This window comes from Schistocerca cancellata, chromosome 12 (genome assembly GCF_023864275.1).
Source record: "Schistocerca cancellata isolate TAMUIC-IGC-003103 chromosome 12, iqSchCanc2.1, whole genome shotgun sequence".
Lineage (NCBI taxonomy): Eukaryota > Metazoa > Arthropoda > Insecta > Orthoptera > Acrididae > Schistocerca > Schistocerca cancellata.
In genome coordinates, this window is record NC_064637.1 from 78,537,077 (window position 1) to 78,557,689 (window position 20,613).

Here is a 20,613-nt window from a genome sequence, read left to right on the forward strand (position 1 = left end):
ATTTTTCATACAAAACAGTTGTTTCAACTGCGTCTCACTTCACTGGTGAATTTAAAATGTTTCACGAGGGTCACTCCAAAAGAAATGCACATTATTTTTGTAAAAATACAGTTTTCATTCTGCATGCGTGAATGTTTTACAGTGTGTAGACACATCCCTCCCGCTTGTTTTCAAACTTAGTTCAACCTGTTCCCGTGAGTGGCGCCGTCACAGCATGTCTTCAGGATGGCTGCTACACTTGACGTTCGTCAGAAACAACGTGCTGTCATAGAATTCCTGAGGTGTGAAAACGAGACAGTGGGAAACAGCCGCAAGAGGTCGAAAAAGGTGTACGGAGATGCTGCTGTCGATCGCAGTACAGTTAGTCGGTGGGCAAGCAGGTTACGTGATGATAGCGGGCACGGCAATATTGAGGACTGTTCTCGCAGCGGCAGGCCTCGTACTGCACACACTCCAGACAATGTGCAGAGTGTTAACGAATTGGTGACTGCTGACAGACGCATCACAATGAACCAATTGTCGCGCTACGTTGGGATAGGGGAAGGAAGTGTTTGCAGAATACTGAAAGTGTTGGCGTTAAAAAAGGTTTGTGCCAGGTGGGTTCCCAGGATGATGACAGTGGCTCACAAAGAAACAAGAAAAACGGTATGCAGCGAACTCTTGGAACAGTACGAGAACAGTGGAGATGAATTTCTTGGAAGAATTGTGACAGGTGATGAAACATGGCTCCATCATTTTTCACCAGAGACGAAGAGGCAATCAATGGAGTGGCATCATGCAAATAAACCCGAGAAAAAAAAATTCAAAACCACACCTTCTGCTGGAAAAGTTATGGCTACGGTGTTTTTCGATTCCAAAGGGCTCTTGCTTATGGACATCGTGCCAAGTGGAGCCACCATAAATTCTGATGCATATGTGACGACACTGAAGAAACTTCAAGCTCGACTGAGTCGTGTTCGACCACATCGGCAAAAGCAGGATGTTTTGCTGTTGCACGGCAATGCACGTCCACATGTGAGTCAAAAAACCGTGGAAGCGATAACAAAACTCGGATGAACAACACTGAAACATCCGCCTTACAGTCCTGACCTGGCTCCATGTGACTATCATCTCTTTGGGAAACTGAAAGACTCTCTTCGTGGAACAAGGTTTGAAGATGACGACTCCCTTGTGCACGCTGCCAAACAGTGGCTCCAATAGGTTGGTCCAGAATTTTACCATGCGGGTATACAGACGCTGGTTCCAAGATGGCGTAAGGCAGTTGAGAGGGATGCAGATTATGTGGAGAAAGCAAAATATTGTTCCTAAAGGATGTATCTACACACTGTAAAAAACATGTAGAATAAAAGATGGATTTTTAAAAAATAGTGTGCATTTCTTTTGGAGTGACCCTCGTTTATTGCTAGTGATGCAGATATTATGATTAAGTCCAGTAGACATACACCAGCAGTAGTAATAGCAAATGAAATTGTCACTGTGTATTATGGAAGAAAGTTGCTTTGCTTTGTGTATTTACAAGTGTTAATAATGAAATGGGGTAATGTTGCAAGTCAATACTGTAGCTAGAATTTAACATGTTATTTGCATAGAACCATCCAGTGATGCACCCACTCAGCATTTGTGTGTACATGTTTTAAAATAGTTGTCATACTAACAATAACGCCACAATACATTTAACCCCATTATGAATATTCCACAGTGACAACTAATCATAATTTGAAAGCAACAAGAGCATTCATAAGTACAGCATTAGAAGTAAGACTGATCTCCACTATTAACAAATAAAATGACTTCGGCACAGAATGGGACAAATTATAGAGCCACAGAAACATTTGGTTTCTTCCGTGGTGAATTAAAGCAGGTGATACATGACAAAAACAATAATAAAAAACAAACAGAAAATAATCTTTGTATGTAGATGTGTTTAAGTATTATGTGTATTTAAAGTGTCAATTGTTCTTGGATTAAGCACAGTGAAAGTAGAAGTACAAACCACTCATTTTAAATGCTCAGCAAATTGATATATATATATTCACTGAAAAAATATATTTTATTTGTGAAATAGTTGTGCTATGGGGAAAAAAATGTACTTTATTTGTGAAACAGTTGCGCTGTGGGGAAATATGTTGTTGATACATGGAATATGAAAATAACTGACCACCAGAGAGGAGGAAAATGTCTTTTGCCACTGTTTCAGTAATTATTTATTATTTTTGCAACCTAGATTTTGAGTTATTAGCCTGTTATCTAGCTTTACTGACCAACATAAACAAAGGAAAGAATTTACAGCGCTCAAACTTATCAACTGATAAGCTAGAAAATAATACATTCAAATCCATTTATAGTAGGGAACAACATAACACGGATGAATGAGTAATTTCTCAAGTTCGGCGTTATCAAAGAGTTCAGAGTAAATGGAGTCTGGTTGTCCATGCAGCAGCTGTTCAGGATGGTTCTTGTGATGCTCCTTGATATGTAGTATTTCAGGCAGACACAATTTCTGTCCTTTGTACCCAAAATGCAGTATTTGTACATCTGCTACATAAATGTGTCTGATGTCCAGACAATGCTATGCTCAGCTGCGTAGCAACTGCAGCTTCCTGCCCCTGAGCTGTTCCGTGAGTCTGGAATTCAGACACAGTTCTGTTAAGACTTGGCAAATGTTCATTGAAGGCAGAGATGGTGTCAGAAGTGCCCCACAGATGTGTAATAAGATCACTCTTGTTCTCTGTAGACATAAGTGATCTGATGAATATGATGAGCTGTGACTGTTTCTGATGAAGGTGCTGTAGTGTACAGAAAAGTTTCATATTTGTGTGACTGTTTCAGTATACAACATAATTAGGATAGTATTTCTGTTTGGTGTGATGAGTAGCAGCTTGCTCTAAATGTCGTAAAATGTAACTTAATTAAATGAGTGAGTAAAACAATCTTATAATGAAACTTCCTGGCAGATTAAAACTGTGTGCCGGACCGAGACTCAAACTCGGGGACCTTTGCTTTCGCGGGCAAGTGTTCTACCGACTGAGCTACCCAAGCACGACTCACGCCCCGTCCTCACAGCTTTACTTGTGCCAGTACCTCATCTCCTACCTTCCAAACTTTACAGAAGCTCTCCTGCGAACCTTGCAGAACTGCAAGGTTCGCAGGAGAGCTTCTGTAAAGTTTGGAAGGCAGGAGAGCTTCTGTAAAGTTTGGAAGGTAGGAAACGAGGTACTGGCAGAAGTAAAGCTGTGAGAACAGGGCGTGAGTCATGCTTGGGTAGCTCAGTCGGTAGAGCACTTGCCCGCGAAAGGCAAAGGTCCCGAGTTCGAGTCTCGGTCCGGCACACAGTGTTAATCTGCCAGGAAGTTTCATATTAGCGCACACTCCGCTGTAGAGTGAAAATTTCATTCTAGAATCTTATAATGTTCAAATCAGTGGTGTGCTACTTGAAACAGCTGTGTCGATTAAGTATGTAGGTATAACATTGCAAAACAATATGTAACGGAACGATATCAATTGGGAAAGGTGAATGGTACAATTTAATTTATGGAGAGAATTATTGGAAAGTGTAGCTCATCTATAAAGTAGGCTGGGCTCAGAACACTTTGTCTCATTTTGAGTACTGCTTAAATGTTTGGGACACCTACCAGATCAGATTAAAAGAAGGCACTGAAGCAATGCAGAGGCGTGCTGCTAGATTTGTTACTGGTAGGTTTGATCAACATGCAAGTATTATAGAAATGCTCCATGAACTCAAATTGGAATCCCGCGAAGAAAAGAAAAGTCTTCCCACAAAACATTATTGAGAAAGTTTAGAGACCCAGCATTTGGAACAGATTGCCAAATGATCCTACTGTCACCCACATACAGAGTGAGCACAAAGTCTTGCCCTGATTATAAAAATTGATAACAGAATAACTGTTTGACATAATAATTTTTTTTTTTTTTTTTTTAAGACCACATACGTTAGTCCCTTGATAGCTTGGAGATGTCGAGGTGGTATTCCAGTTCCCGCCAGGTGTTTTGTAACATGTGTTCTGTCACAGTACCCACATCAGCTTGTATCCTAGCCTTCAGTTCATCGACATCAGCAACTGGTGTGACGAAGACTCTGTCCTTGATATAGCCCCAGAAAAAAAGTCAAGGGGCGTAATGTCTGGAGAGTGGAGTGGCCAGGGTGTTGGACTGTTCCTTCCAATCCACTGATCCGGACATTACTCCCTTCTCCAGACATTACGCCCCTTGACGTTTTTTCTGGGGCTATATAAAGGACTGAGTCTTCATCACACCAGTTGCTGACGTCGACAAACTGAAGCCTAGGATACAAGCTGATGTGGGTACTGTGACAGAACACAAGTTACGAAACACCTGGTGGGAACTGGAATACCGCCTCGACATTCCCCGAGCTACCAAGGGAGCACACATTGAGATTTACTAAAGTAAGTGGTCTTTAAAAGAAATTAGTAACACTAATCTATGTAATGACATTAAATGTAAATTATTATGTCAAACGGTTATTCTGTAATAAATTGTTATAATCAGGGCAAGACTTTGTGCTCACGCTGTACATCTGGTGTAAGGACCGTGAAGACAAGGTAAGAGGAATTAGGAGTCATACAGAGGTGCATAGACAGTCGTTTTCGCCCTTGCTCCATTTTCGAGGATGGAAGAGAGGAAAATAGTACAAGTTACCCTCCGCCATGTACCATATGTTGGCTTCTGGAGCATATATGTAGATGTCCTCAGAGTCGTTCACAGTGGTATACTTTGATTAAACCTTCTCGGTTTACAAGTTGCATCATTTTGAATAAAACACTAGGGATTTTGGTAGCTGTCTCCACCATCATCAGGAGTTAAAAACACTGACTGCCGGGACTGGCACAATATTCTGCTTACACAGAGGTAATGGCGTCGCCTGGAACTTTTCAGACAGGGATGGAGTGGGGCATGCGTGGAGGGTAGTTAGGCAGCTCAGCGACGCCGTCCCGCTGTGCGACAGAGCGACGTCATGTCACGTGAAGTGCCAAGTTTGAAACTGCCGCTCCCGTGTCTGTAGAAGCATCTAGCTTACGTCTTTGCTTTCGCTCAATGTTCACAGCCCACCACCATGCCCTACTAAGTGTGTACCCATTGTCTCAGTTAACATTGTTACTGTTGGTTGTAATTTCCGCTACTTCTTTGATAACAGAATCCCAGTACAATGGTGTTTGGGCCAAAACTGTCGTCTTTCCAATTTGTATTTTATGCCCGTGTTCTGTCACAGTTGACTTCTCAAATTCCCTTTGTTAGATATGTTGTGAGTACTCTTCACAACTCCTGGCCGTAGTGTGAATGGTTTGACCTATGTAAATGCCATGGCATTCACAGGTGATGTCATACACATCAGGAACTGGAAAACCTACGTTGTGTTTAACAGAGTTTAATGTATCTCTTATCTTGGAGACCTCCCCCCATGAACCATGGCCCTAGCCGTTGGTGGGGAGACTTGTGTGCCTCAGCGAGACAGATAGCCGTACCGTAGGTGCAACCACAACAGAGGGGTATGTGTTGAGAGGCCAGACAAACGTGTGGTTCCTGAAGAGGGGCAGCAGCCTTTTCAGTAGTTGCAGGGGCAACAGTCTGGATGATTGACTGATCTGGCCTTGTAACACTAACCAAAACGGCCTTGCTGTTCTAAACATTCTGTGTGGTGTCTGTTTGTTCTATATCGTGTCTCCCTACCACTTTCGCGCAACGATGCTCTGAGCGTGTTTTTTAGGGAATTGACTAGTTTGAACCTGGGACCTGTGCTGGTAAGGAGACGCCAGACCACACATGACATGTAAAATTCAGAAGAGTTCAGTGAGACTAGCGATGATATAACCAAATACTTAATGATTTCACCGTCAGCTCCACTGAACTCCCTGTAAAAGAATCTTAATACTAACTAAATTTAGTGGAAGGGGTTCAAGGCTTTCCTATTTTTAGTTAACTGGTAAAATAATGTCAAAAAAGCAGTTAAGTTTACCATTGGAAATTTTATTCTATTCACAAAACATCGTTTATAAATTGCACTATTGATAAAAGGAAATGTTTTAATACAGGCTGGTAAAAACCAACTGCGTTCAACAAAAATGTGAACGAATATTCCCTGAATGGGTTTCCAAGTTCTACAATGGATCGAAGGATGACCTATGCCATATCACATCTATAATCTAGGTTTAAATTAAGTTTCACAAGAGAGAAAACTATCAAAATGGTGTACAGTGACCCCCTATTATCTTTAATTACTTATCTAACTTGTCGTAAATTACAGTGGCTGATGTGGCTTCTCAATAACTATATAACAGAAAAATCATCGCGTTTCAGATTTTTACTTCAAGTGGCATATGTGAACACCGTGAGCTTTAATTGACGATCGACACTAGTATTACGCAAAAAGGGGTTGTAACAGATGAGACTTCTGCAGTTCTGAGGGAAGCCTTATGCGCTCAAAAATGCGGCATCGCGTGCGTTCATTACCTTGTCGGTGTTCGTCAGGGGGCGGCGGCCAGCGCAGCTCTGTCCAGCTCGCCCTCTCGGAAGCAACTCTCTCCTTCTCCTTACTACAATTTACCGAAATTGGTTTAAAAAAAATTATCTGGGCTGTGTTTTCATCTGACCAATTAGGGTCTCAATGTTAACCTTAAGCTCCGCCTACAAAAATTCTGTCTATCCAATGAGAAACGTTATACTTTTTGTGGTGGGGCAATGTTTTTAAAGTTTGCAACGTAACAGAGAAGCGAAAAAGTCTCACGCTAGAACTTGCAGCTGGTGTGGTCCTTTTAGCGTTATCGTAAGATCTATACTGTTCTTCTGGAGGGCTCTATCTTTTAACATGGGCTGGGGGAGTGGTCCTAACATAACAAAGACTCGAAAAAGTCTCACGCTAAAAACTTGCGTGTGGTGTGGTCATAGCGGTTAGCTGGTGACGTGGGTGTCCGTCCCTTATCGTAGGGCCTTCTCGCTTAACACAGTTCTGCTCTCGGCTTCTGTTCTCGTTTGTCCCCTCGGAACTGCGTCTGTCTCACGGTGGGAAGGTATGACATGCATTTAGGCATTCTTGTGTTAGTCTGTGGTATTCCATTTGCTCACTCGTTACTCGTATTACTTTGGTTAATTTAATGTCACGATTTATTCGGAGCTATGTGACATACTACTGGATTTGCTTATCATGTCAGGGTTTTAATGGAAGGTGTTGGATTTGCCTGACACCTTACACTGTGCTGGTACTGCAAACGGCTGAAAGCAAGGGGAAACTACGGCCGTAATTTTTCCCGAGGGCATGCAGCTTTACTGTACGGATAAATGATGATGGCGTCCTCTTAGGTAAAATATTCCGGAGGTAAAATAGTCCCCCATTTGGATCTCCGGGCGGAGACTACTCAGTAGGACGTCATCATCATGAGAAAGAAAACTGGCGTTCTACAGATCGGGGCGTGGAATGCCAGATCCCTTAATCAGGCAGGTAGGTTAGAAAATGTGAAAAGAGAAATGGATAGGTTTAAGTTAGATATAATGGGAATTAGTGAAGTTCGGGGGCAGGAGGAACAAGACTTATGGTCAGGTGAATACGGGATTATAAATACAAAATCAAATAGAGGTAATGTAGGAGTAGGTTTAATAATGAATAAAAAAATAGGAGTGCGGGTAAACTACTACAAACAGCATAGTGAACGCATTATTGTGGCCAAGATAGACACGAAGCCCATGCCTACTACAGTAGTACAAGTTTATATGCCAACTAGCTCTGCAGATGATGAAGAAATTGATGAAATGTATGATGAGATAAAAGAAATTATTCAGGTAGTGAAGGGAGACGAAAATTTAATAGTCATGGGTGACTGGAATTCGAGAGTAGGAAAAGGGAGAGGAGGAAACATAGTAGGTGAATATGGATTGGGGTTAAGAAATGAAAGAGGAAGCCGCCTGGTAGAATTTTGCACAGAGCATAACTTAATCATAGCTAACACGTGGTTCAGGAATCATGAAAGAAGGTTGAATACACGGAAGAATCCTGAAGATACTAGAAGGTATCAGATAGATTATATAATGGTAAGACAGAGATTTAGGAGCCAGGTTTTAAATTGTAAGACATTTCCAGGGGCAGATGTGGACTCTGACCACAATCTATTGGTTATGAACTGTAGATTAAAACTGAAGAAACTGCAAAAAGGTGGGAATTTAAGGAGGTGGGACCTGGGTAAACTGACTAATCCAGAGGTTGTGCAGAGTTTCAGGGAGAGCATAAGGGAACAATTGACAGGAAGGGGGGAAAGAAATACAGTAGAAGATGAATGGGTAGCACTGAGGGGCGAAGTAGTGAAGGCAGCAGAGGATCAAGTAGGTAAAAAGGCGAGGGCTGGTAGAAATCCTTGGGTAACAGAGGAAATATTGAATTTAATTGATGAAAGGAGAAAATATAAAAATGCAGTAAATGAAGCAGGCAAAAAGGAATACAAACGTCTCAAAAATGAGATTGACAGGAAGTGCAAAATGGCTAAGCAGGGATGGCTAGAGGACAAATGTAAGGATGTGGAGGCTTATCTCACTAGGGCGAGATAGATACAGCCCACAGGAAAATTAAAGAGACCTTTGAAGAAAAGAGCACCACATGTATGAATATCAAGAGCTCAGATGGAAACCCAATTCTAAGCAAAGAGGGGAAAGCAGAAAGGTGGAAGGAGTATATAGAGGGTCTATACAAGGGCAATGTACTTGAGGACAATATTATGGAAATGGAAGAGAATGTAGATGAAGATGAAATGGGAGATACGATACTGTGTGAAGAGTTTGACAGAGCACTGAAAGACCTGAGTTGAAACAAGGCCCCGGGAGTAGACAACATTCCATTAGAACTACTGACGGCCTTGGGAGAGCCAGTCCTGACAAAACTCTACCATCTGGTGAGCAAGATGTATGACACAGGCGAAATACCCTCAACTTCAAGAAGAATATAATTATTCCAATCCCAAAGAAAGCAGGTGTTGACAGATGTGAAAATTACCGAACTATCAGTTTAATAAATCACAGCTGCAAAATACTAACACAAATTCTTTACAGACGAATGGAAAAACTGGTAGAAGCCGACCTCGGCGAAGATCAGTTTGGATTCTGCAGACATGTTGGAACACGTGAGGCAATACTGACCCTACGACTTCTATAAGAAAATAGATTAAGGAAAGACAAACCTACATTTCTAGCATTTGTAGACTTAGAGAAAGCTTTTGACAATGTTGACTGGAATACTCTCTTTCAAATTCTAAAGGTGGCAGGGGTAAAATACAGGGAGCGAAAGGCTATTTACAATTTGTACAGAAACCAGATGGCAGTTATAAGAGTCGAGGGACATGAAAAGGAAGCAGTGGTTGGGAAGGGAGTGGTACAGGGTTGTAGCCTCTCCCTGGCATTATTCAATCTGTATATTGAGCAAGCAGTAAAGGAAACAAAAGAAAAATTTGGTGTAGGTATTAAAATCCATGGAGAAGAAATAAAAACTTCGAGGTTTGCCGATGACATTGTAATTCTGTCAGAGACAGCAAAGGACTTGGAAGAGCAGTTGAATGGAATGGACAGTGTCTTGAAAGGAGGATATAAGATGAACATCAACAAAAGAAAAATGAGGATAATGGAATGTAGTCAAAATAAGTCGGGTGATGCTGAGGGAATTAGATTAGGAAATGAGACACTTAAAGTATAAAGGAGTTTTGCTATTTGGGGAGCAAAATAACTGATGACGGTCGAAGTAGAGAGGATATAAAATGTAGACTAGCAATGGCAAGGAAAGCGTTTCTGAAGAAGAGAAATTTGTTAACATCGAGTATAGATTTAAGTGCCAGTAAGTCGTTTCTGAAAGTATTTGCATGGAGTGTAGCCATGTATGGAAGTGAAACGTGGACGATAAATAGTTTGGACAAGAAGAGAATAGAAGCTTTCGAAATGTGGTGCTACAGAAGAATGCTGAAGATCAGATGGGTAGATCACATAACTAATGAGGAGGTACTGAATAGGATTGGGGAGAAGAGGAGTTTGTGGCACAACTTGACAAGAAGAAGGGACTGGTTGGTAGGACATGTTCTGAGGCATCAGGCGATCACAAATTTAGCATTGGAGGGCAGCGTGGAGGGTAAAAATCGTAGAGGAAGGCCAAGAGATGAATACATTAAGCAGATTCAGTAGGATGTAGGTTGCAGTAAGTACTGGGAGATGAAGAAGCTTGCACAGGATAGAGTAGCATGGAGAGCTGCATCAAACCAGTCTCAGGACTGAAGACCACAACAACAACAACAACAACAACATCTTGGAGATGAACCAGAGCACTGTTTCAGTCCATATCTCTTCAGGACACATCCTATCCTGCTAATAGTTGCTGAAGAGTATGGAAGGAGTGCAACTGGCTCGGCCTCTTACACTAATACACAAGGCATCTTTGATCGGCGGAATGGTAAGTTTCAGCAATTTCTCACTTGCTGTAACCATTTTCTCAGAACACATGGTTCAAGTATAATCTTTGCACTGTGTATTAACATGTTTAGGACTACTTTCTTGTGTACAGGGTGGTGAAAAATGCTGACGTTCAAGTACCAGTCTGCAGGCATAGGTTTCCTGTATACTGAATCTCTGAGCCATCCTCCAGCCTTTCGCTCAACTAAAACATCTGTGAACAGAAGGTTGCCATCCCTGTCCAACTTGACAGTAAATTTACTGTTGGAATGGACACTTTGTGGTTGATAAACATCTGCAGTGCAGACGTCGATATAGATGTAGCAGACGTAGAAATACTGTACTCTGGGTAGAGTGCACATAAACTCTCTCTGATTCAAATACTGGAGATCAGGGAGCAGCACAAGAACCTTCCTCAGTGGTTACTGAGTAAACAGACTTCATTCACTCTCCACTACTTGATACTGCCAGTTGTAACTGACTACCCCATCCATTTTTGTTAAATTGCCAGTACTTCATTGTAATATTTTATGATCGACTGCCTCTGTAGCTGAATGGTTAGCGTCACTGTCTTTGTTGCGGAAGGACCCAGGTTGATTCCTCGTACCACCTCCAATCTTTTCGGAAAGTGCGAAGATCTGGTACGGGGTACACTCAGTCCTCGTGAGGCAAAATGAGAAGCTGCTTGAATAAAGAAGCAGGGTTATCACCAGGATTCTCTGCTGGCAACAACAGCTGGAAGGACTGGTGATGTGCTGATAATAATCATAGATCACACGTCATACTCCCCTGTAGGCAACAGTCGGCCATTAGGAACAGACCTAAGATCTAATCCATGGGTAGAGTTTACATTTTTGTGTTTGTGTATGATTATGTAGGTATATTTTTGTATATTTGCTACCAACAGTTAATTTATTTGATGACTGTTAACTCGTTGCTTTGTTTGTGTTTGTACCAGTTTGCATGATTACTTCTTAGCCAGTAACACTAGGCAATGACTAACCCAGAACCTAGATTGAAAAAAACTGGTGATTGCATAGATTTAAAATTGTCACGTATCCACTATAACGTCTTCAGACTGTGCAATGGAAATGAAAATTCTTACTATTAAAACGAATCAAAAATACATCATGAATTCATATTACCAATAATGCAAATCATTAACAGTAAATAAATAAGGGTTGTTGAGCAACTAGCACTTAGTACCACATATACTTGCACAGTAAATTACAAATGAAACATCCGGTAGCACAAAATATTTTAGCCAAATGGAACCACAAAAAAGTGTTCCCAAGAAAAGTTTCAGGACAGCAGGACATTTAGGAAAAGAAGTGAGACTGCCACGTAATGAATGGACTTCCTAGGTCAGTCATGCTTCCAAGCAATATTTTAGGATGGGTTTCAGGATTGTGTCCTTTGTAGACTGATTGAATTTTACCAGTGAACCAAAGGCTGTTGCCCTCTTTACCTATGGCTGAGCCATACACCCAGACTGTTACATCAGGTATTTGTACAAGTTGAATGATTCCAGTTCTGACTCATTCATATTATAGTCATAGGATACCAAAGATTTTTGCGTTTTGTAGAGTTCACAATTTTAAATTAGTGAACACCTCAAGCTAGCTGTCAATTCTTACATCATTTTAAAATCTTATCAAGGCGTGACTGTGTATTTTCTGCAGCTTTTTTCAGGCAGTACTTCATTCTAGATAACTTTTCAGTGTCTTCTTATGTGCGGTTTGAAGTAATGTACCCGCTCCTCCATACCATTGAATGTCGCAATAAACATACTGTAGTTGACCATATGAAAAAGCTGCTGCAAACATTCTGTTGCCATGTAGTATTGCTGTAGTATGGAAGTCAGAGGTATTCTGTTCAGGAACGACGGTTCATCTAGACTGTACTAGACATTCTTCTGTTTTCCATATGACCCAAAACAATAGAAAAGCTGACATTTCTGTAGTTAGATGGATACTGCAAATAACGAAATTCCATTTTCACAAACATACGGAAATATGTTTATGTATGTATATTTTTTGTTAATGACAAACCTTTCACAGTTTGTCTTGGTTCTATGTAGTACTGCAGTTTCTGTATTCCTACTGTTATTGTGGTTTAAGATGAAGAAGATGACGAGGAAGAAGATGCAGAAGACGAGGGCAGCACAGCTATATCAGAGCAGTCATTTCAGTTCATGGACTTCATGAAAAGGTGAGTAGAGTTTTTGTGCTGGAAGAAATAGTTGCTTTTAGGGCGACAGGTAAGACATGATCTCTTTGAGGATGTCCCCCTTGAAACTGGCATCAGTGACCATGAGCCAGTTGTGGCTGCATTGATTATCAAAGTGTGAAGAGCAAGTAAAACAAGGATTTATATGTCCAGCAAACGAGATAAAAGAGACAGTAGTGACAATCTCAAAAAGTAACTCAAAACATGTAGCTCTGGAGGGGATCCTGTAGAAGTGCTGTGGCTCTGGTTTAAAAGAATGGTAGGCCACCTTAAATAGATGCATGTCCAATTAATCAGTTTCATGATGGAAAGGGCCCTCCATGGTGTACAGTCACTGTAAAGAAACTATAAATGAAACAGAGAATACTGCACAATTGGCATAACATAATTTTGGGCTATAGATAGAGAGATGCTGAATGAAATGCATTTAGTCATCAAGAGAGCAATGCATGAAGCCTTCAGTCACTGTTGTAGCAGAATACGGCCAAAAGATCTTACAACAAACCCAAAGAAATTCTGGTCATGTGTAAAGCCTGTTAGTGGTGCCAAAATTAGTGTACACATACATTCATGGGGGAGACGGGAACTGATACTGAGGGTAGCAATGCAAAAGCAGAAACACTGAAGTCCATTTTCAAATGTTCCTTTGCAAAGAAAAACCCAGTAGTATTGCACATCCTTAATTTTCTTGCCAATGCTAAAAGGAGTGATATTGACAATGGTATCATTGGTGTTGAGAAACAGCTGAAATCACTATAATAGAACAAAGCTGTTGGAAGCCCTATTATATTCTATACTATATTTGCAGCTGAGTTAGCCCCTCTTAAAACCCTGATATACTGTAGCTCCTTCAAACTAGAAAACAGTCGCCACTAGTTGGATAAAAACTGCAGGTCACACCGTGTTTCAAAAAGGGTAGCAGTCCAATAGCCTTGACCCATTTGTTGTAGAGTCTTAGAAAATATACTGAGCTCAAATATAATGTGGTATCTTGAGCAAAATGACTTGCATGCCAACCAGCATAGATAACTCAACTCGAGCTTTTCTCACATACCATATTGAAAGCCATGGATCAAAGCAGTCGGGTAGATGCAGTATTTCTCAGATTTCGAAAAGTGTTAGTCTTAGCAACACACTTATGTTTGTTATTGGAAGTACAAGAAAAGTATGTGACTCTGCTGAGAATTTCTCAGTATGGAAGAAGCAGCATGTTATCTTGGCTGGAAAGTGTGTCATTGCTTTCTTAATTTTATTTCTTCTCTCTTTCCTTCAAATGTTGTTGCTAATATCTTCACACAGTCAAATAACTATCAGGTCACACACTTTCATTATTATTATTATTTCTATTTTTCTCAGACCTTAGGTCTGGTTAAAAATGGAAAGTGACGCGGACCTTCATCAAGCGTGACTTCCTTTTAACTGTACGGTATATGTTACATTGCATTTAGGAACTTTCGGGTGATTGAACATGTATCAATAATTATGGATTTCTGTAGTTTTATATATAAGTTCGGATGTAGCTGTATTGCATTGAAGTACTGGTGGATATTGTGTGGTATGACTCCTGTTGTTGATAGTATAATTGGTATAATGTCAACTTTATCCTGATGCCACATGTCCTTGACTTCCTCAGCCAGTTGGATGTATTTTTCAATTTTTTCTCCTGTTTTCTTTTGTATATTTGTTGTATTGGGTATGGATATTTCGATTAGTTGTGTTGATTTCTTCTTTTTATTGGTGAGTATGATGTCAGGTTTGTTATGTGGTGTTGTTTTATCGGTTATAATGGTTCTGTTCCAGTATAATTTGTATTCATCATTCTCCAGTACATTTTGTGGTGTATACTTGTATGTGGGAACGTGTTGTTTTATAAGTTTATGTTGTAAGGCAAGCTGTTGGTGTATTATTTTTGCTACATTGTCATGTCTTCTGGGGTATTCTGTATTTGCTAGTATTGTACATCCGCTTGTGATGTGATCTACTGTTTCTATTTGTTGTTTGCAAAGTCTGCATTTATCTGTTGTGGTATTGGGATCTTTAATAATATGCTTGCTGTAATATCTGGTGTTTATTGTTTGATCCTGTATTGCAATCATGAATCCTTCCGTCTCACTGTATATATTGCCTTTTCTTAGCCATGTGTTGGATGCGTCTTGATCGATGTGTGGCTGTGTTAGGTGATACGGGTGCTTGCCATGTAGTGTTTTCTTTTTCCAATTATTATTATTATTATTATTATTATTATTATTATTAGTCATCTGCCATTTGAGAGGTTCGGTGTGGCCTGCCACAAATGCCTCTCTAATGCCAGCCTGTTTATCACAGAGTGGTACTTACCTCAAAACAGTTCAGTTTCCTTCTTCCCGGTTTTCCCACAGGCCATGTTTCACTGCCGTATAATGCTGTGCTCCAAATTTTCATTCTGAGAAATTTCTTCCTCAAATTGAGACCAATGTTTGATACTAGTAGAATTTGTTTGGCCAGGAATGCCCTGTTCGTCTTGTGTTAGTCCCTTTTTATGTCTTCTTTGCTTCATCTCCCGTGTGTTATTTTGCCCCCATGTCCTTCTTAGTCACCAAATTTAGTATTAAGTTTCTCACTGATCTCATTTTTGCTACTCTTCTTTATTTTTGTCATTGTTCGATTTACTTACAGTCCATATTCTGTAGTCATTCAACTGTTCATTCGATTCAGCAGGCCCTGTAATTCATCATCACATCCACTGAGAATGTTGAGTCATCAGCAAATCTTATCCTGAATTTTACTCCCATTACTGATCACATGTTTTCTGTGATACTGTAAACGTATCTTGAAGAATGAAAGATGTATTCATTATCAGTTATTATAAATAATTGCTGATGAAAGTTTCTAACTGTGATATGAAAAATACATTTTTTGTGGTCTTAACATTTGTGTCCCATCTAATTTATCCAAAAATAGTAATTTGACAGGAGTAAGATAAGCTGGTACATTTTTTGTGGAGTGTTATCCTTATGACAGCACCAAGTCAGCAATGGTGACAGCAATGTTAAATTACCAAATTGCAATTTTATTTGGTATGTACCTCAATTGCGGGATGCATTTGTCCAATTTTTTGGAGTTGAGTTACTTGACACTTACATTTCAAACATCTATTTATGTGATAAATATGCAAGCAGTCATTAATCTTCACAGTAAGTAACTGTGACAAACAGTGATGAAGTGACCTCTTCCACATGGTGTTATAAAGTGTGTTATATAGTGTGTTGTTATGCAAGAATCAGTTCAAAGAATCAGTACAATACATTGCAGTGTTGTAATATCAGTCAAATTAACTTCATTACATCATAGTGTTTTACAAAGTTATTCATACAACAAATTATTCACCTTTCGTGTTTAAAATCAATGCTGGTTATACCCTTCTTTAAATTCACATTGGTCAATCAAAAACCTGTGCTTGTTACATTAGTCACAGTCTGGGTTTCTTTAATCTGCATCCTACTATAATGAGCTCTAACACATTTCTGTGTTAGCAGTTTTTATTCTTAAACAATTTAGTTTTCCTAAACAGATGACTTTTTGCATAAAACATGCTGAACTTCATGACTGAGCAATGAGTTATACATTGCTGAAGTAGTAACCTTGTCCAAAAATGGAAAATTATATATTTCTCATTTAAAATTAAATTAATAAACTGATAAACTGCCAATTATATATATTTTTCAAATCACACACGAACTTACCAACTGCGGCATAATCGCATGTACAAACAGTGATCCAATACTGTAAAATGCTTTTTTTATTCCAGTCTCTGATCACAAATGAGTTCTTTAGACGATTACCAGTTTTAGTCTGTAATGACCATCTTCAGATCTTTTTTACACCATGTCACTTTTAGGACATGGTGTAAAAAAGATCTGAAGATGATCATTACAGACTGAAACCGGTAATCGTCTAAAGAATTCATTTGTGATCAGAGACTGGAATCAAAAACCGTATTACACACGAACTTAGTCATTGGATCCTTCTTAATATGTTGGTAGTGGTCAGTTCATTAGTTCCTATTGTATTGATACAGCTAAATGCTTTCATATCAAGGTTCAAAAATTCTTCACATATACACATTTGAATGTTCAGCATTCATTGTTGTATGTTGCAGGGAACTTTTTAAAATAAAGATCGAAATGTATGGTACAAAATCTAAAATTGCAACTGCTTTTGAATCTGTTTTTACCTGCAAACATTTTATTTTTCAGAGATGTTTAAAATTGCCAGCTCTCTTCATCTCTTATCCGTTAATGTCTTGCAGGTTTGCACATCCAAATGTGGTGCAATCGTGCACAATAGTGCTGTCAGAGTTTGACCGGAACACTCCGACAGTGAACCACAGTGCCCTCAAAATCCTGCACCGCATAGCCTGGGACTGCAAGATGTACGTGCTCCTCTTTCAGGTGTCGCTCTTCCGCGTCTTCCAGAGAGTGCTGGACTCCAGCCTGCCTGAACACAAGGTAAGAGGCACTGCCTCTCTGTCCTGGGGTCTTTGTAACTTTCCCCACCCTATCCTCTTTTCAGTTTGAGGAAGGAAATGCCAGTTCTGAAAACTAGGAATAATTTATTTTATTTTTTTATTTTATTATTATTTTTTCACTTTTAAATTTGTCTCTTGGTAGGACCAGAATTTTGCCTACAGAAGGTAAGTACTGCTTAGTCATTTTGTTACTTTGTTATTTTACAGGACATGAGGCAGGGTTATCCACATGTACTGGAAATAATGTACATATTTTCATACCAATGATTGAAAATACAATAGGATATTTATTTTCACCGGCAGATTTCCCAGGCCATCACATCCTGATCCCACAAAAATCCACTTTGGAGTACACCTTTTGTCACTCAGTACTGTCCCAGTCTTGAATGTATTAATCAACTACTTCCACAATGCTATGACTTCCTAAAGTCGTGCCCTGAAATGAGGTCCATTCTATCCCACCCCTCCTACAGTAGCCTTTCGTCACCCTTGCTCTCAAATCTCCGCAGTACCCTGCTCCTTCTGCACCCGTGCATCCACTCAGTGCCTCCTAGCCCTGGACCATACCCACCGTAAGACTTGCCCTATGCACCCTCCTGCCACCACCTACACCAGCCCTATAACTGGCAAAACATGTACTATTAAAGGGAGATCCACTTGTGAAATAACATGTGTTGTGTACCAACTGTTAAGTAAACACAGTTCACCCTTACCTTGGCAAGACTGTCACCAACTTATCAGTTGGGATGAATGGGCATAGGCAGCCGGTGTATATGAATGGGCATAGGCAGCCGGTGTATACTGGCAACACACAATACTCTCATAGAGAACATGCTCTGCAGCACAACGCTTCTGGCCTCATTGCCTGATTCACCACACGTGTCAGGGGAGTTCGGTAGATTCACCTCGGTGCTCTTCGAACCATGCACATACACTGTGAGCTGTGGGACAATTTGCATTGACCTGCAGCTAGCTGCCATTGTGTTAAGAAAAAACAAACTGCGTATAGGGGTGGACATAGTTCCCAAGGATAGATGCACAGTTGTATTGATCCATTGTGCTTTCCAGTCTGAAGAGTTCACCCAGGGAATGCCATAAAAACATTCCATAGATCATAACACTCCCTCCTCCAGCCAGGTCCATTTTGATGATTGTTGCAGGGTGTTCTTTCACGTATTTCACACCAGTGGAGGATAAAATGGGACTCATCTGAAAAGGCCACCTGTTGCCACTCATTGGATGTCCAGTTCATCACCAATGAATAGCATTCGGCATGGGTGCACGAACCAGGCACCTGCTACAGAGGCCCGTACACAGTGACAGTCATTGAGGACACACTATTGGTAGCCCATCGGTTCATCTGGGCAGTCACTTGCTCAGAATTTGCATGTATATTCACCTGCACCCATCTCAGCAGCCATTGTTCACACCTGTCATCAGTGGCCCGTAATGTACTACAGTTTTCTCAGCGCCATTTCTGAACAGCGGCATTTTGCCAGTCCAGCAGGCAAACAGTTGACAAACCTATCTATCTCGGAAATGCTTTCACATGTGGCCCAAACACCAGTGATAGCGCCCATTTGGACATCAGATAAATCACTCCGTTTCCACATGACGACAAGCACTGCACTGTCTCTGACATGCCCTAAATGCACTTTATATACCCTACAGTGCTAGTGCTGCCGCCCCCCCCACCCAACCATTTGTGTGTGGTTACTGCATACTGAAAGGGCATTGGTCTTGTTAATGTGAGTGGACCTTGTATCTTCTTTTGAAAAGTACCATTGTGATCAAGGAAATATTAAGCTTCCAGTAGGAGATGAACAGCAGCTTTTTAGCACAACTGAGTGAACTGTAACTCCCACCCCCACTTCTACCCCACCCACGGCATAGTAGGTTTCTTTATAACATACTTAATTAAATTCAGGTGGACTAATTATGAACAGCATTAATCAGTATAGTGATAATTTATTATTAATAATGGTATATAGATTAGTTTTCTACAATTTCCTTGTGATTTGTTAATGTATACCTAGGACTTATTCGACATTTGTAAGTGCTCTCATTCTTGATGGTGCAATTTCCAATTGGAATAATCAAAAACAGCAAAGCCAATACAGTACCCTAAAACTTGACATCTCATCTTTCATTGGATAAATACTGTTTAAGTGTACTGTGATATTCTAGTCTACATTTTCACCATTTGTTGTTCAGTTTCGGACCAGACAGTCAAATCAGTAACAGTAAAAAGAAAAAAAATCCTTGCTTTATTTACATTTTCTTGCATAAATTTAAGAACATGAAAACAAACACATTACCAGTGAAATAATCCTACTGCTGTTTAATATTCCTTTTACCACTTGTGTGATCAGGAAGAGGGCTACATTCTTTTATCTATTTGTTAATAAATTCAATGAATGCCACTTCTACATGATGGAAAAATTGAACACTGCCATAGTGTAATTCTTATCGCTGTCTGATTTAATTTTATCTTTACAGCCATGACCTGTTCATTTCTTTAAACAACATCTTACAGAGAATTACAAGAAAATAAATTCCAGAATAATATTCCTATTTGGCTTCGTCTGCTGTAAATTCCGAAAACATAACCACTATTACAAAGCAGGATTATGTTTGCTTTAAAAGAACTGTTGTTATATTTTTCTTTAAGACACAGACTGTGATAATGCTTATATACATTACACAAGAGAGAGAGAGAGAATTTTCTATATTATAATAGTTCTTCTGCAATAACCACCTAAGAGTATAAATATCTTTTTCAGAGATAATTGGCCAAAAATTTATTCTGTGTATCATTGGTCAACTGCTACCATCTATTGGTTAATGACTTCTCTGTCCTCTCAGCCTCCACTTGCAGTTACCATCTTTTCCAGTACAGGGTGCCACCAGCCTCTCTCTCATTGTATCGCTTGGTCAGCACAAATTAGAGTGTTATGAAAGAAAAGATAATACACATGTGTCAAAACCTAATCTTGTAAGGTGGAACTGTAGAATTTTAGCATGAGAAAAATGAAGGTAAAAATGAATATGATTAGGCTGTACTGTTCCCTTACAACGTGATCAACAAAACACAAACAGTAAATCAATGAATGCTCTCTGTACAATGATAATTACATTTAATTTAACAACTATCTGTTTGTGAAATAATTTTTTTAAAGGTCAGTGACTTTCTGATGCATACCGTATTTACTCGAATCGAAGCCGCACTTTTTTTCTGGTTTTTGTAATCCAAAAAACCGCCTGCGGCTTAGAATTGAATGTAAAGTAAGCGGAAGTTCTGAAAAATGTTGGTAGGTGCTGCCACAACTAACTTTTGCCGTCGAATATATGTTGCACTACACAGGCATGCTTTGCAGGCACAAAGATAAATACTGGCGCCAAAACCTCTGCGTCAATAAATAAATTAAAAG

General features: G+C 39.9%; 1 protein-coding gene across 1 annotated transcript in view; it reads left to right on the forward strand.

The window, feature by feature from the left end:
* LOC126109472 (protein timeless homolog) overlaps window positions 1-20,613 on the forward strand; it is a 505,261-nt gene that overhangs the window by 444,712 nt on the left and 39,936 nt on the right. Inside the window, exons 17-18 of the mRNA XM_049914500.1 lie at window positions 12,567-12,657; window positions 16,964-17,162. Of these exons, the coding sequence (XP_049770457.1) occupies window positions 12,567-12,657; window positions 16,964-17,162 (290 nt within the window). The remainder of the gene's footprint in view (window positions 1-12,566; window positions 12,658-16,963; window positions 17,163-20,613) is intronic.